The sequence below is a fragment of the Rhea americana genome, unplaced genomic scaffold, assembly GCF_003343005.1.
Source record: "Rhea americana isolate MKP2758 unplaced genomic scaffold, rheAme1 scaffold_15, whole genome shotgun sequence".
Taxonomy (NCBI): domain Eukaryota; kingdom Metazoa; phylum Chordata; class Aves; order Rheiformes; family Rheidae; genus Rhea; species Rhea americana.
The window spans coordinates 6573483-6590614 of record NW_028185594.1 but is presented as its reverse complement, the minus strand read 5'-3'; the positions used below and the strand labels follow the sequence as shown (position 1 = coordinate 6590614).

Genomic DNA, 17132 nt, shown 5'->3' with positions numbered 1-17132 from the left:
GTAGATTTGTTTGTTATAAAGTGTGAGTTACTACAAAGTGACTACAAAACTGAGCTGTCTGTGCTCAGAGGGCAGCCATCTGGGCTTGTTTATGTTTTCAACTTTCTGGAACAGGGAGCTGCTCTGTTAGAGACGGGACACCCTCTGGAAGGAAGTATCCCACGGAGCACCGTCTGCCTCCAGCTACGCATACAAATTTTATTTCGTTTCGGCCACAGTTTCAAAAGACTATTCAGCAACTACAAATAAAGTATTTTGAAAATACTATAAGATGAAAGTAGAACATTCTTATTAAAATATCTACCAAAGCACTGCGGTAGTGGCAAGAGGGAAAACTATCCCTGGTACATATGTAAGAAATAGACTTATTTCTGCATACAGTAATAAGGACAATGACAATCTGTCTTCAGAAGTTGAATACGTTTTAAAAAATACTCAGAGCATTCTACTACCCTTGCTTGGGCACAGTAAATTTTGTGAAGTCACACCAAATTCAGATAACCATTATTCAAAGTGAGCAAGAATGGCAGTATCTGACTCACAGGAAAAACTCTCAAGCAGTCTTTTAGCCAGCTTCCTTAACAAGGAYAGTTGTGTGATTTGGAGAGCTCTGTTGTTAAAAATACTTCAGCAGTTTCCATTGTAATTTTATCTAACTGAAGRCCTTTGTCATGATTTGTATTTCAAAATAAAAGTCTTATGTTTTGGCTAGCTTTGATAAAAGTGTCTAAGCTTAACTAAGTGAAATACTCTCCCTTCTTTTCTCAAAATATTAAAGATAAAACAGAAAAAAATACCTTCTAAAGTAAAATCCAGCAATACATATTCATAAGCAGAATCCGTCTTTGTTTCAACTTGTGGTCTCTTCAATGTAGAAAAAATTTTTCCAGGGCTGCTATCATCTGGGTCTTCCAGCTTTCTCAGTCCGCACCCCATGGTAAGATCTGCAAATGATTAAGTTGCAGGAAAAGGGGGGGGGCAGAAAGATCTGTTTCTCTCTCGAAAAAAAACCCCAAATCCACAATAATTCCCTTTGTTTTCTATTAGCCATAAATCCAGATACAGAAAGATTCTGATTCCCAAGGTAAAAACTGAAAGTCCTTTCTATTCATTTCTGCATATAAACACTAAGCCCGTAATGTCTTCAAGCTACAAACTCAGCAAAAGTCGGCTTGATTCCCCAGCAATGTTAGAGCTGCTACAAACTAGCAGAGATTTTCCATGCCACGTCAAATTTACAGCCAGCCCCCTAGCAGTGCTCTCTTGCAGAGGACACCAATAGTGCTTTGTTTGTCCTTCTAGACTGACTGGCTAAGGAGGAGAAGGGGAGAAAAAAAAAAAAAAAAAAAAGAACTGAAATTGAAAGTTAAGAGAGAAACTTGTAGGCAATTACTTACCTCCAGAAGATCTACTCAGATGCAGTAGCAAGTCAGAGGAGAAAAAGCAAGTTAGTCAGAAGGAGAGAATGAGAAAAGAGCCTCAACATGGTTGGAGACGAAAATCATTTCCAGAAAGGAAGTCAGCTTCGAGAGGAAATTGCTTCTGGCATCTCAAAGGGTAGAAAAGTAAATGAAAAGCAGTTTAGTCTCTATTCCAGATTTCAAAGTTTAGTCTTATTTCCTTTCCACAGGAACGTTCTTCCGGAAGAAAAAAAAAATAGTGTAGTATTTTGTAATAACGCAAAAATAATGTAGTAAAGAGATTTCTTGTCAAGAAAATTACATATTACAATAAAAATCTATATTAGTAAAACCAACTTAAATTTGGTTTTGATAGTATTTAGTAACTAGAAAGTTATACTAAATGAGTACTCATTTTAAGTTGGAAAAAATTTTGTTTCAAGGTAGTATGAATATGGTTACAAGACTTTCTGTCCCATAGGTGTTGAACAGCTGAAGTCCTCCCCTCCTCTGCCAGGCTGACTTCAGGTAGGACAGCCACAGACATTCAACGCTGTTTCCTGACATTTTTCTCTAAGTCCTGAAAAATTCAGACTGAGCTCTGAAAACTATATTATTTTAAAAATGTCTATCACCACATGGCGTAAAAGCACTCAATGCTCTTACATGAACCATTTAAAGTCACTTGTAACTGTATTACACCAGAGGCAGACCATAATGTGGGGGGGCAGAGGGGGAAGAAGTAATCTGACTTCAATTTAAGCAGCTTATCAGCAACCATGTATCTGCAGACTGCATTGCCTTTGAAATTCACATTATAGTTATTTAACTTCAGAATAATTTAAAAATCCATCAGTGCAGAACCTATGCAGTAATTACCTGTTCAATCCTGTATTCTTTAAGATAAATCCAGGTGCCTTAATCAAGAGGGTGTATCTCAGTGTTGTCTTCTTGATTAAAACCTAGCAAAACATACCAAATGAGCAGCCCTTCAGCTCCGTGCAAGGCTGCTGACCCAGAACCAACTCCCAAAGCCCATTTTGCAACGAAGGGCATCCCTGGCTCACTGCTATACCAGACACGCATGTAAACTGCCCACCTGACTCCAGGAATCCTGCTCCATTCCACAAGGATCTTCAGATCATCTGCAATCTCCTGTATAAAGCCATGGCAATGACTACAACAGTGGCAAATAATACAACTTTTTGCAGCATCAGTCCAGTTGCTGGCTGGTTGCTTTTGTGTTTTTATTTTAATRGAACTAGCTTTGTATTAGAGACCAGAAGAACGTATTTTGAGCCCTAACAAGGCCTACACCTCCAAGATCGGATTTTTCATAGTATAAACACTATTATGGACAGACATGATGATCCTTAGTTTGGAGGACCCCAGATTAGTGAAGCAGCTATAGGTTTCTAAACTGGAAGTCAGGCAACAAGTTACCAGKAAAGACTTGTCAGAAATGAAACTGAACCAGTGAAACCAAAGACCCCATAATTCAGAATGAAGAAAAGATTAGCAGCATCCTTCACAAGAGTTCACAACTGGATCAAGGCATTTAAACAAGTGAGAAGAGGAATTCAAATCTTTCCTGGATTCAGAAGGTGCCTGAATATAAGAAACAACCATTTCCAGTGATCCAAAATGCAATGGCTCTGAACRGATCCCCACACTGCACTGTGATTCACAGGGTGTGGTAACCACAGCAACTCCCACTGAAAGAGCATGTCTCACATGTTGAAGCTTGAAATAATTTTTAGACTTTTGTAACGGCCAGAACCTGACCAATGAACCAATTAACCCACTGAAACTATGCCTCTGCGGGAGGCTTGCAGAACCTCCCTACAATTTCGTTCTCATCAGCTGGAAAAATGATAGAGATGGCAAAGAGAAGTAYGTCAGCAGGTGCAAGAGTTCACTGCTGGACTCCTGATCCTCTCCCAACAGCGCAGGATGAGCGGCAGCAGCAGTTTTGCACCAGCAGAGTTTTGACTACAGAGGGACATGACAAGCCTTGCCATCTACCCAGACCTCCACACTGGCCCTGTACATAGCTCAGGAAGTACTTTGCTCCCTACTCTCAGTATGATGGAGGTTTTGAAAACGTTTTTGTGGAAAGCACTTTTTATCTTTCATATTACATTGCTATGCTTACTGAAGGCAAGAACATCACCTGCTGCATGAAARTGAGGTCTTAAAATAGCATGTCCCGCTGTTCTTGATTCCATGCTGACCTGCTCATTACTAACGCAATCGAAGTCAAAGGCGTTGGAACTGAGGCAGCTTTTGTCCAAAGTGCTGGCACCAAATACAAGAGATCTAGAACCACTTTCAGAAGATCTCTCCCCTGCTGGAAAGAGGAATGCAGCACTTTGCTTCYGGGAAAAGTTGTTAGAAATTGACTTGCACCCAAAGCTTACAAACAAGAACGCCTTCTCTCCAAAGACAACCATGACCTGCATAAAACATTTAATAAAATCCTCCAGTTTAAACTTTGCCTCCTCTAGTTTCTTACAAGACCAAGAATGGGATATTAATTACTGATAGTTGTATGGTGTTTTTTTACAAGCCATCTGAGCTTCCTGTTGAGTAAAAACATAAAACCAAGACACACGGAAAAAAACATATGACTTAAACATACCTGCACATGTACCTGTGCAGGTACACAGAATGTTTTCCTAGTCTGTCTGGGTATGTGCAATGTCCAAATATATATATATATATATATATGTATGTATATATATATTTCAGATGGATTGTTTTTTTAATATCCAATTTTAAATGGGTACTGAACTCAAAGATCATACACTACCGAATTCACAATTCATGGACTCAGTAAGAGGAATCTGAGACAGCAAATGTGACTTTCCCATTAATACCTGCCCACAGGGATAAAAAGTACACTGTGTGGTCCTACAGAACACTGGTTCTCAGGAAAGACTATCTTGTACCTGTATGCATTTCATGCAGCTGTAGTAGAATCCATACAAAACCCTTCCTTTAAGACTTCTTTCTTTTTCTAATTCAGATACAGGCTAGAGTATGTTCAAAGCAACAGAAATCATACTGCTTYAATACCATGCAACTACAAAGAGCTTCAAAACAAGCAGTACTTTATTTAAGATTTAAAATACATGTCAAAGATTACATAAGATGCCCTACAAACTGCTATAGGCAGTTATCACAGTCATGAGAAATGACTCCTCAACCCCATGATGCAGAACTGGTTGAAGCTTTTGAGAGGAAAATGTCTCAAACTCACCATTCCGTTCAGACCACCACTGGGACAAAAACACCGCAGTCTGTGCATCCACGTGGAAGTTACCCACTCAGGCATTTTAACCAGTTAATGAACTCACCTAGCAGTGGAAGATCCATTTCTACCTGAGGTTAAAGAGCAGCAAGCATCAAAAAAACCCAAACGCGTTTAAACTGTATCAATTACCTGGAGAATAATCACTGCTCTCTATAAAAATGTCACTATAACCAAAACTGACTCAACTAACAAGAAGAAAAGAGATAATTCATAGTTCACCTGAAAGAAAATCAAAATGTAAAATTATTTTTGGACTACACGTTTCCCAATTGTGGTCATAATATTCATATTTGTAGCTTACACAGGCCTGTAAGGGCAACAGTTTTTAAAAAAAGATCAGCATTATTATCTGATATGTATCAATCACTATTGATGCAGAACACTTTAMCAGAGGACAGACACAGTAGTAGTAGTTCAGGAAACAAATTACAAGTGAGAACTAAATTGGTCAGATTTCTTCAGAAACCAAGGCTAACCAAGGTACAGGACTTAACAATAATGCATTAAAAAACTCAACAAACTAGAACATTAATCATCTCAAATTGCAACAYGTCTGCATTTCACAGTTCCTCTCTGTGGAGGAGGCTTATTTCCTTTATTTCATGACTTTATTAAATTTGTCCCCAAGCCTTTTTTATTCCTTTGAAGGTAAAACTTAAAAAAAAAATCTTGTTAAGCATGTTAACTTGAGCAGAAAAAACATCTTTCCTGCAATACYACTAAATATTCTAAGAAGTATAATTACCATAAAGATGACAAAACATCAGTTGGTTTTGTAGTATAGTTTAATGATCAACGTTTACCAATTCACTTTTTCTTATTTTTCCTAGTACAATGTTATACTACTTATCTATGTCACCATTAAATAAACAATAGTTACAACTCAAACAACAGAGAGGGACCAATTTGAACTGAACTTTTACTTACAAAACTAGAATGTTATCAGAAGTTACAAACTACAGAAACTTGTTTATTACTGTATTCTACAAGTGGTTTCAACAAAAAATGTTTCTGATTTATAAAATGACAAACAGCTCACTGAAATGAGATCTACAAATTTATTACTCTTATCCATGCACATCCACGGTATTTCATCTAACAAGGCTGCAGTAACTAGTTTATATGTACCTGGAATACAGTATCAAATAAGAAAGCCACATGATGAACTAAAATCATGTGTCCAGGAATAAACTGAATGTTCTAGTATAACCATCCAATTAAAAAACAATTAGAAAAATGAACAGTATTCTCTTTAAYGCATACATTATATAGACTAGAGCTACACGGATGGACAGAGGCATAAAGCCGCCATGTGGCTCTCAAAATCACAGTTTAAATATTTTTTGAATTARCTATCACTCAGAAGGTCTAAGAAGGTCTTATAAGATCTAGCTTTTCCATTACATCTTAGCTACATTATTAAGCATTGTTGAAATATGGGCTACATATTACAGTTCTGCTCTCTGTATTTCTATTTGGATTTTCTGCATAACAGGTTATTTACCTACAGCTTACCAGATCATGCCAAAGGTATCAAGACATTGACGATATTTTGGATCTTTAAAATAATGATTTACAGTGTGTGCGTTTTTTTCTTTTTTAACTGAAATAGGAAACAAATGAAGAAAATTTTATTCCWGGTGAACTGAAACTACTGCAGTATTTCAACATTACAAAACTATCAACCTATTTTAGTACAACAGTGTACCCATACAACTTCTCATGTTTTAGAACTATGTTAGAACAGAGAAAAAACATCTTGAAAAAGCCATGTGTTCTGCTACTTTCTCCTCAATGACTACTGCAATGCAGTTTGCTCACTAATGCAATGGTAAAATAATTACGAAATAGACAGTCATTGACTTAAGTATTTTGGAAAATGAATTTCAGAATACATAGAAATATCCAATTAACATGAAAAAATGTAACCTGTTCTACAGGAATCATGAATATATTGCTGGCGCTCAAGATCAGAAGTAGTGTGCACCAAAAGCGTGAGTGAACAAGATAGTTCTCTATTTAATGCAAGAAAATATTCCTTGATCAAATACGTAAGTATAAGAGTGTGATAACTTCCCGAAGTTTTCTGTCTAAATCTATAGGTTTTCATCCAGTGTTACCTAATAAAGAATGTTAAAGTCAGCCTTTTGCCATATAAAGATAATATTAAATAAACATCAGTTAAAAATACTGCAAAAGCTAGCTCACTAGAAAACAAAAAATGCTAGCAGGGAAATGAGAAAATTAATTTGGTTCATTAATATATAACAAACAGTACATAAGGAGGAAAGTGATTATTTGCCTTACGTTATATTTTGTTGGCTAGCTGTATGTCCATAAGCCACCGTCCCACAACCGATCTGATCCCTTCTAGGGCACATATAAAGCCTTACAGCTATCAATGGGAAAATGCACAGGCTCAATGAGAACATTTCCCTCCTCCAAATCCAAAAAACACAGTGAGGGATCAGGATCTCAATATCTAGAATCAACTAGCACAGAAATCTCCATATTTGGAAAAATTTAAATGGAAAGAAAGTAACACAGCATAGTATAAGATATGGGGAAAAAAAAAAAACCCTCACAAACCCATGAATGTCAGAATGTTGAGATAATGCAATTTCAGGCACTACTCAAGGAAATGATGTCGTCCTTTCCTATTACAGGAATGCACTACTAATATAATTACGCAAGTCATTTATTGTGCCTCTATTGTTTCTTATGAAGGATCCAACTACTGGAAGCTTAAATGTTAGGTTACTGCTGGTTTATACAACACCATCATTCTTGGCAAACCTTTTTGAAGAAAGATATGCCTATGACACACACAAATATCAACGGGAAGCCCTCAATACTTGACCAGTGATCTGTGGTTCTTACAGAAAATCCAACAGTCAATGCTTCATCTTGGTGTTTTCCTGGTCTCTCAGATCAAAATGAAGCACTGTGAGTGAAGCCTCGATGACAGAATGCAAACAAGCAGTACCCTCCAGACTGAAGTTACAGACCCTCCAGGGCAAAACATGACAGGAATCCTTTTGTGCCCAAAATTGCATATCCTTCTAAATGATCAAGTTGTATGTAAGTAAAAACAAAGTAAACCCTTTCTGAAGCAAAGGCTACAGGATCAAATCAGTATCAACAATCTATTATCTGCCCTGATAAATGGAAAAAAACCTACCATTTGTGAATAAATGTTAGATTAGACATTTAGATTAAATGTCACTTAATCTCACAATATGCAAGTRACTGCACTGTATTTGTACACTTCTAAGCAATTATTTCCAAAGACTTCCCTGTAAATACTTTTTTCTTTTTAATATAGCACTTGGTGTAGAATTAATTTCTTAGACCTTTAAAGTGTTTTAAAAACTGGGAAGTCATTTTTGGTAAACCAAAACTCCAAATCCCAAAAGTAAGAATTTTGGGGTAATCTTATGAATCCTGGGTCAAACATATTTCATGATATGAAAAACAAGGCTCTAAAAGAACATACAACCTTTGCCTGTAGCTTTGGAGATAGAAAATATTTCTGTAAATGATATGCTATYTAAAAACGTTCCCATGGAGACGAATTATTGTTAGGATGTGCCAAGATTTCTTTAAAATACTTATATTGATGAATTCTAAAATCTAAATCAAATAAAAGAACAACTGGATGAATGTTCTTGGTTCTACAGACTGGCCCAGAGACATGACAAACTGCAGCAGCTTCCCCCCCCAACAAAAGTACGTTSAGCTCCCCATGAATCTAACAAATTGCATTTCTTTTTGCTGCTTATTGTTAAAACAACCCCCACATCAGTTAGGGTAACACCTTTTTAAAAACAAAAAAGGTTTAAATCGTATTTGTGTAGATTTCCTTTTTCTTTGCCTAGCAAARAGGGCAAATCCATCTGAGCAAACTTGCAACCAAGACCATAAATAAAAAGGACATACTTCAGGGAGTCTCCTCTCGCAACAACGTCAAACCGGTGTAAGAACAGAACCAGACTCCACCTCTTTCCAGCACAGTATGAAAGAATGCCACTGACTGCTAGAATTATATTTAAGATATTTACCTATCACTAATGGATTATTTACAGACTGTAATGCCCACTCTACAAGATCCTCATGAGATTAAAAAAAAAAAAAAAAATCAAAATTTAGTTAGGAAATTACTACAGAACAAATGAAAGATCAATAGCTCAAGAGTATTTTACACATATAAAACAAAGACCTCAGTGCTACATAAGCAATAAGCCACAGCTTGTACTTCTATTAACTACAGAGGCTGAGTTTTAAACTTTCAGGAATTATTTTACAAATACAGGAGGAATTCAGGGCAAGGTGAAGGAGGCAAAGAAAGAGGAAAATTATCTACCTGCAGTTGAGGAGAAAGCAGTATTCCATCTCAACACATGATACTGTCAAGGAGGTTTTCAATTTTGCATAGACAACAGAAATTCAAAGAAATAAGGTGAAGTTTCCAGTGGTCTTATCATAGTAAGTAGTCAATTCTTGCCTTCCCTTATAGCTAAAAACACACCATAAACACAAAAGTATTGTTTATCATATTTAAGAAAAATGTCAGCCTCATATGAAGATATGCAATTATTAAGCTAGTGGTCCAATTTATTTTAAAAAAATTATTATTCCCAAACACTAAAATGACACATAAGAAAAACACCTTATAAAAGCAGAAAATTCTGATTGCAGCAAAATTAAAAGTATATAAACTATATTGTAATYGAAACAAAATGCACACAGATTTAAAAAAAACAGATTTCAACCTGCAACAAGTAAATGCTGTCAATATGCATGTAGGTGGCTTTTACTTTGCAACTAGCGGTACTTTTAATGAATGTAGTCCAGAACTGACATGTTAAGTTTTCCCTTTTAATARAGTATGTTGTTTTTTAATCTACGTTACCAAGTAACGTATATATAGTAGTCTGTGTATCACAAATTACAATGTTGTCCTCTAAAAGTATTTTTATTAAGAAAGGAAACCATGATTTTATCCTGCATTTCATGTGTTTGCCCATCCAAGCTGAAAGATTTCACTTTATTACTCTATGAAAAGCAGTAATGTTTCAATTTAGGCACATTCAGGCAAATGCTAGAAGCTGGAGAACTACAAACCCTCCACGTGACAAGTACATTAGCAAGGTAGAAAGCTAAAAATCTATTTTACTGAATCTGTAGAAGAAGGTGGCGTAAGAATTTTATCTTCCACTCTATAATCTTTTCTAGGATGAAAATGGGGGCTTCGTGTATATCGAGGTTTCAGACTCACAGACGAAGGATGAGAAAAATTTCTTCTCACAGAATGTAACCTTGGTTCCTAAAGAGAGGGAAAAATGCAGTTTTGTTTCCTCTACATAGAGGCACATCACTTTTACTATATTAATAATGCTCTAGTGGAAGGTTATAGTCCATTTTGATGCTGTGTCAGCAAGACAGACTGGGTTCAAAAAGGAAATTCACATTTCCATTACACACACAAACACATACATACGTGTGAAGCTGACACTGGTAGGAAACATCCTCATTTGTTTACAGGTATGAAATTTTAAAATCAGTTCAGACTTTAAATCAAATTTTGTTCACTGTTCATATTTTTCCATCCTTTCCAAAGGTATGACAAATCAGTAAAGGAACTGCTACCCTCTTTCAAAATAAGCAGGGATTTTTTTTTATACAATGTTATGGTGCAAAACTATTTAACCACATCTTTTTTTCCCCACTTTTATTTTCCCTGTAGATTAGAGAAATACATTAAATAAATCTCAAGCTCAGCCTAGCATCAAGCATTTCCAAGAACTGTTTATTTAGTGCAATTCTTAAGTAAATCATTGCTACCTGAGCATTTCTACTTAGCTGGAAGAGTATCCAAGACCATAGGTATCTCCATGCTGTACAAACAATCTTAATTCTAACTCAAACTATGATTTTGTTGCCTTAAACTTCTTTTAATTTGTACAGAGTTTCTAGTATTTTTAATAACAAAGTGAACAGAGTTAGTATATTTCTGTATGAATTTACAGTGATGCCTAGGTTATCCTTCAGCAGTTAAAACTCACAGCTTTATAAACCTGGTGTTGGGTAACTGACATCTGTCCTATTTGTAAACTAATGAGCAGGTGATGGACTGTGATTAAGTAACTTGTTAGTGGATGTCAGTACCTGTTGACAACAAAAGGATGGCAAGATTAACAAAAGGATGGCAAGATTAACAAAAGGATGGCAAGATTTGGAAAACACAGGTAACTTTTCAGGTGCTGGAAGGAACTATCTCTAGAATTTTTATATTATTCTGTTCGTTCTTCCTACAATCAAGTTCTCTGCCCTTTCTGTTACTGTTTCCCCTTGAATCTCAGCTGCTTTACATCCCATTTGTGGAATACCCTTCTGTTTACTTAACCAATGTGAGTTCCTTCATCCCTTTCCATCTCTTTGTATGGCACATGGCAACCTCAAAATAATATCTTTGTTTTCTAACGCTGTATTCTCAGCCAAGCACTTGCAGTTCTGTTTAAGTTACTGAATACATCTTCCCCCCTTCCCTTTTAGCTCTGCTAGTTTCCTAGTATTAATAGCTATWGATCCTACATCCCTATCAGGTTTTTCATCTCACCTTAACTCAAAGAGTTTAGCCTCTTTTCAACATCTACTAGCTCCAAATCTTGTGCATTTCCTTCCTCAACTCTCAATTCTCATATCCATCTAGTGCCAGTTGCAGTCACTGTATCAACCTTACAGGACTTCAGTACCAATCTATTTCTCTTACTCTTTCTTTAATTTCGGCTCTTACAAACCTGTATTTTTTCCTCTCTACTGCCTAATCCCAACAGAAGGGTAAAAAACTTCTTTAACTCACAGAACACAGACATAGAACAGCCTGCAGTAAACCCAATGTGGAAAGTACAAACAAAATCTTCAGGAATCTCACCAATGTCTCTATAAGAAATCAGGCAAGATTTTTTTTTTTTTTTTTTTTGAAAGCCAAATCTGGGGATAAATGATACAAAGATCACATCCTGCTCAAATAGCAAGTTCCTGCTATAAAGGTTGTTAAAATGCTTTCAAGTAAGAAAGGGTCACACATCTTATCATGTGCAAAACACTTATTCTTCCCTAACTTCATCTTATTAAAATACTGGATTTAAAAAGAAAAAAAGAAAAAAGAAACTAAAAACAGTACCTTCTTTTCCATAATAAAAAGTAGGGTTGAGCACTCACCACAGAATATAACTACGAGCACAAATCATTGTAAATCACACCAAATAGGCAGAAAAGGGGAGAAAGTGAGTTGTTAATAAAGGAAGTTAAAACAGTTTCAGAAACAAAAATCATACATTAAAGTGTTGAAAAATCCCCTCACTACTGAGAGAAAAATAAATCAAATGTTCATAGAACTTGGGAAGTCAAACTATAAAGAAAATAAAGATGGAAAGAATATAAACATGACTATCTCAGGAATGAGTGACACAAATTACAAAATTGGTTTTACATAAGAGAGTATCAGGAAATTTACAAACATGCAGCAAGTAACTACATAATATTGCYGACTACGCTGAATTTTATTTTAGCATGTTTTATCATTTACCAATCTGTAAATAGCAAGCATTGCAATGAAACAACTGACCCTAAGTTTCACAACAGGCAGCTGCTAGCTGGTATGTTGATGATGGATCTCGGCCACATGGGAAGGACTGGACAAGAAAATCAGTACAGGTAGACTAGAGCTGCCCAAATGGCTTAATAGTGAATGCTCCACAATGTCTGTCAAGTAAAGAGAGAGAACATATAGATCAGAGAAAGCAGGGAAAAAAAAAAAAGACTAAACTGGAATGAGAACAAACTATCAGAATAGAAAAAGAGAAGTTGGTAAAGAGAACATAGAAGGAAGCAATGTAAGGAAAGGCATGCCAYCTGCACCTTCCTGTGTTAATACAAAAATTAATGAATATGTATTTATCAGAATTGAGAACATCGCTTTCAAAGGCACTAATCGATGTTATAGATGGTGGCAAGCCTCTTAATAATCATATTTGAGGACAACTAGAAGTTTTATATTTAAGTTTCTGAGACTTAAGTTAATTTAAAGCAAAACGTGCATTCTCTCCATCTTAATATCATTCCCTGTATAAATGAAAAAAAAAAATACTTACCTATATAGAAAAGTTGAAAGTTTTTTTCTTTTTTTTTTGTTTTTTTGCTCCAGATGGAACATCATCAAATAGTACTCTACTAGTATAAAATTTCTATGCTTTTCAAAAATGATTACAGCAAGACTTCCCTTTAAAATATGATAGGAAGTTGTGCATATAGCCATGAATGTATACATGTACACACATATGTGCATTTACATTTAGTATGTACACATATACACACACAGAGCACAGTTATTAGTCTTAACCGCAGAGAAGAATGGAGAGCTCTGAATTCAGTTAGACCTAAAGAACGTTCACTACCAAAAAGCCAAGATATTAGTCTCAGGTATCAGTATATCCAGAATGCATAATACATGAACACTAGTACTACAAACTGACTCCTCTAAATTCTGTTCTGACAATCCTAAGAAGTAGAAAAATCAATTTTAATGCTATTGAAAAGATTGTTGAGAGTAGACACTGAAGTGGTGACAAGAAAAAAAAAATCTGAGAAAGAAGATACATTTCTGTCATTGATAGCTTCCTGTGGTTTGAGAAGTTAGTCAACAGTTTTCAGAAAGACCATAGGATTACTTGCTACCCTTGCACCCTGTGCCTTTCCTGAACATCTTATGAAGAAAATGCTAAGCTTAAAAGAAGTACTATAGCTCTGTACTCCAATTTAGTACACAGAGCTCAGGTTCAAGAACTGGATTAGGGAAAACTGCCAGACTTTTTCATCTAAAACTAGTCTACTATGAGGACAGAGGTGAAGAATTTAGACAAAGTAAAGTTGATTCTTTCCCCCTAAATGACCAAGCTAAACAAGGAGAGGATATTCCCCTCGTGGACCTGAAAAGGGCAAAGACACTGCATGATCCCATACCGTTAACGTTGGCCACGTAATTCAGCTGGATACAGATTGCAGGAACAGCAAAAGCTCTCCAAGACCAGAACCATACCAACCCCCTGAAAAGTACTCCAGTTAGAAAAGATGACTGAGAGGAGGAAACAAATGCCTGAAATCAAGCAAAACAATAAACCCCAAACCACCCACCTATCCACCTCCGCAGGCTAGCACTTGCTACACCTTTGCTCAGTTTTTGTAAGCTGCAACTGTGGTACTCTGCTCCCCAGGCCTCACAAAGTCCCCCCTCTAYGCTGGAGAACATGAATTTCAATCTCCCCTCAAGTGGCTGCTGTTACCGTGGAGTACACAGATCTTACTAACACACACAACCTCACACCTCTCCTCTAGAAGCATTCGAAACATCAGTCCCTGTGTTAGAGGACAATTTTAGATCTGAAACACTGCACAAGATCCAGTAGAGATGAGAAAGAATTCAGGTTCTCTAAAAACACAAACGCCACCCAACAATCCATGTAGTCTTTCAGAATGAATGTCAACTGTATGAATAAATGTCAACAATTTGTTTAGCTGTGCTTAAGATGGAACCACTTCCACATATTCATGAACAAAATWTGCTATAATACCCAAAGAAAACACCTTCTGTAAATACAAAGCATCATTAACAAACACACGCATAAACTGCAGGAGATCTAAGGTTYTGGATTCAAGCCTTCCTTTAAATACCAAATTTGGATCCAAAAAATGAACTATAGCCAAAAACCACTGAGGATTTTCTGATTTTCTTCTTGAAGACCATCAATGAAAAACTATTTAAGTGGTAAAACAGAGAAAATGAAAAATCAATTAAAAATGCCAGAACTGGAGCTTCGTTATCTGCTGAATGGTTTACAAAAATAACGAACTGAGCTCTCTTTTTATGTTTCCACACCAGCCAGAAATGCTGGCTCAGGAATTCRTTTCTTCTTCGATGAAGATTTTGTCTCTCTTGTTCACCTTTGTGATTCCATCACAGTGTAACTGCAATGCATGCTGTTTTGAGCTACATTTGAAAGCTATGGGAGTCCACAAGCACCAAAAATATATGGATCCTGGCTATACCCATACTACTCTCACCATATGACCACAGATCCTACTATAAAGTATGTTTCTGTAGAGTATCTATAAAGTTTATTCCTAATACAAATCTGCACAGAGACCATTAATAAACTATTTTAAAAGTAAGGTGCTTATTTCAAAATGTGTTCTCTCTTACATGGCCACTATTTGGCATTTCTCAAGCAGCAAASATACATTTGTTGGGATATTTTAAGACTGTAGCCAGCAGGCAGTATCTTAACACAGCTGGGGAACAGGTGGTAATGACGTGACCGCTTGCTATACACACCAGCCTGCTCTCAATGCCTGCTCTTTTCTCAAACCTTGTGGAATGCTCAGCCATAGTGATAGATATAAACAAGCTGGCCATTAGGATTATRTGAAAAGGTAAGGTAAATGAAGAATTATATTCCAGAACTACTACCTACCACTAAATTGCTAAAAAACGATCAGAAATGGTATCCATCATTATCTTATAATAAATGAAATTATCACAACTCTCAAAGTCTTTGTAAGGGTTTAACTATATTTGTGAATCTGCTGGAGAACTGATCACAACTTTCATAACTTTCAAGTCCATAACTTATGGACTCTAACAAAAGACTTTTGAAAAAGACAGGTTAACAGTGAGAAACAAACACCACAAAGAAGCAAACAGGRTTAGCAGTTCTGTGTTCAGTTTAGTCAGGCTTAGACCTGCACTGTGGACACGAGTCCTCTTTCCTCTAGCCTATTCCAAACCTCGTTCAAGTACGAGACTCTGTGCCGTTGTTTGACAAACTGGTCTGGGGAACAGATTCAAGTTTAAGTCAGCTCTTTCAGGTGGTGTGGGTGGGAGTGGGGCTTCATCTAAAACCACATCAGTTCCCTGACTTGGCTTACGATATAGCTGCATGAAAACCTGTATTAACACAGGAAATRGGCAGTGTGGAAAATGGAATGAATTACTGGGTTATGCCAGCTTCAGCTGCATATAAAACTACTTCTAAAGCGAGGAATAAWCATACAAGACATCATATAATGAGATAAGAGTATGAATTTGCAGCTCATTTCCTGTGCCACAGTAACCATTCAAATATGGCCTTAACTTGTATGTTCTTACTCTACTTTAGATCAGTCTGTATCACTTATCACAGAGTAAACTACTTTACCTTCACTATAAGATAAAGCATGGCACTAYGGTAATTACTGTAGAAGAGCTATGATGCTCTATATCTATCTTGTAACTTACTTGACACTATCTTGTTCATATAGCCTTGGTCCTAGGAAAGATAATAAAAGTCAAGTTTCAAGGTATAAAATCTTGCTTTCTATGAAAGGAGTATATGCTAYATATACCAAGAAGTTTCACTATTAGTGGAAGAAAAAACAAAATGAAGCCCACAAACGATGTCTAACCRCACTAGTCTTAGCTTTTCTTCACAGGTGTATATGCCTATACGATTAACATCYGTTTTACTGAGAATTTTATCCAGATGAAATTTATTCTGAAGCTTACAGCACTTTAATATACGTRGTGAATATAAGGAAAAAATTTTGCTTCTTTATCTGACTTAGTAAGTATGCGCTTTTTTTTGATTCTGAGACTAYGATCAGCAACGTTTTCAGTGTTTTCACACACCGTTGAAAGTGGAATGTACACTAAATATGATCGCTGTGCTCGACCAACCCCCTTTTACGCGTATCTTGAATGTATGAATCACTTAGTTCATGTTCAGCTTCTATTTTCTTCTTTTTTGGACTACTTCCAGTTTAATCCAAGACAACACCTAAGGCAACAGCATCCTCTGCTGGAAATACTTGGTAGATACCATTACGTAAGTACTCTGGAGGAATTAAAAAACCTCTCAAAAGAAATCTAAAAAAAAAAATTATAAAATAAAAGACAGACGCAGCCTATAACAAATCTTTGATTCATTCATATTTATTCTGTCATTTGTAGTTGAGTAAGCATCTTCTCTTCACAGAAGAGCAAGCACTGTAATATATCAAGTGAAACTACCAATACCTTCACCCCTTTATTATCATGCAGTAACAGGCCCCAGAGGCTAAATCTAATCTAGAAYGTTTACATATCATATTAAAACAATGTTTTAGTAATTTAGGGAACAGGACCTCAAACTGGGACTCTGAAACCTTGCCTCAGTGTGGAAGAACCAGGTATTTTAAAATGACCATTCAAAATCAGAACTGCACAGAAAAACACCTGAGGGCAGCCAACAGGGACAAGTTTTCACACTCACTGTTTAAAACTCCACCTCACCATAGCATGAGGTGCTTGTCTAAGGCTGCAAAGAATAAATTCAACCGCT

General features: G+C 36.3%; 2 protein-coding genes across 4 annotated transcripts in view; both read right to left on the bottom strand.

Moving 5' to 3' along the window:
• RFTN2 (raftlin family member 2) overlaps positions 1-1633 on the bottom strand; it is a 34918-nt gene extending 33285 nt beyond the window's left edge. For 2 of the 3 annotated variants that reach the window (XM_085299476.1, XM_085299478.1), the window contains exons 1-2: positions 1398-1633; positions 798-944 (exon numbers count right to left, since the gene is read on the bottom strand). In XM_085299476.1, coding sequence (XP_085155602.1) covers positions 798-936 — 139 coding nt within the window. In that variant the 5' untranslated portion in view covers positions 937-944; positions 1398-1633. Of the gene's footprint in view, positions 1-797; positions 1322-1397 lie in introns of those variants that run through there. The other variant, XM_085299477.1, reaches the window with a different exon arrangement.
• Positions 1634-9413: 7780 nt separating this feature from the next.
• The window catches only part of BOLL (boule RNA binding protein), a 197676-nt gene continuing 189957 nt past the window's right edge, over positions 9414-17132 (bottom strand). Inside the window, exon 11 of the mRNA XM_085299558.1 lies at positions 9414-10042. Coding sequence (XP_085155684.1) covers positions 9884-10042 — 159 coding nt within the window. The 3' untranslated portion in view covers positions 9414-9883. The remainder of the gene's footprint in view (positions 10043-17132) is intronic.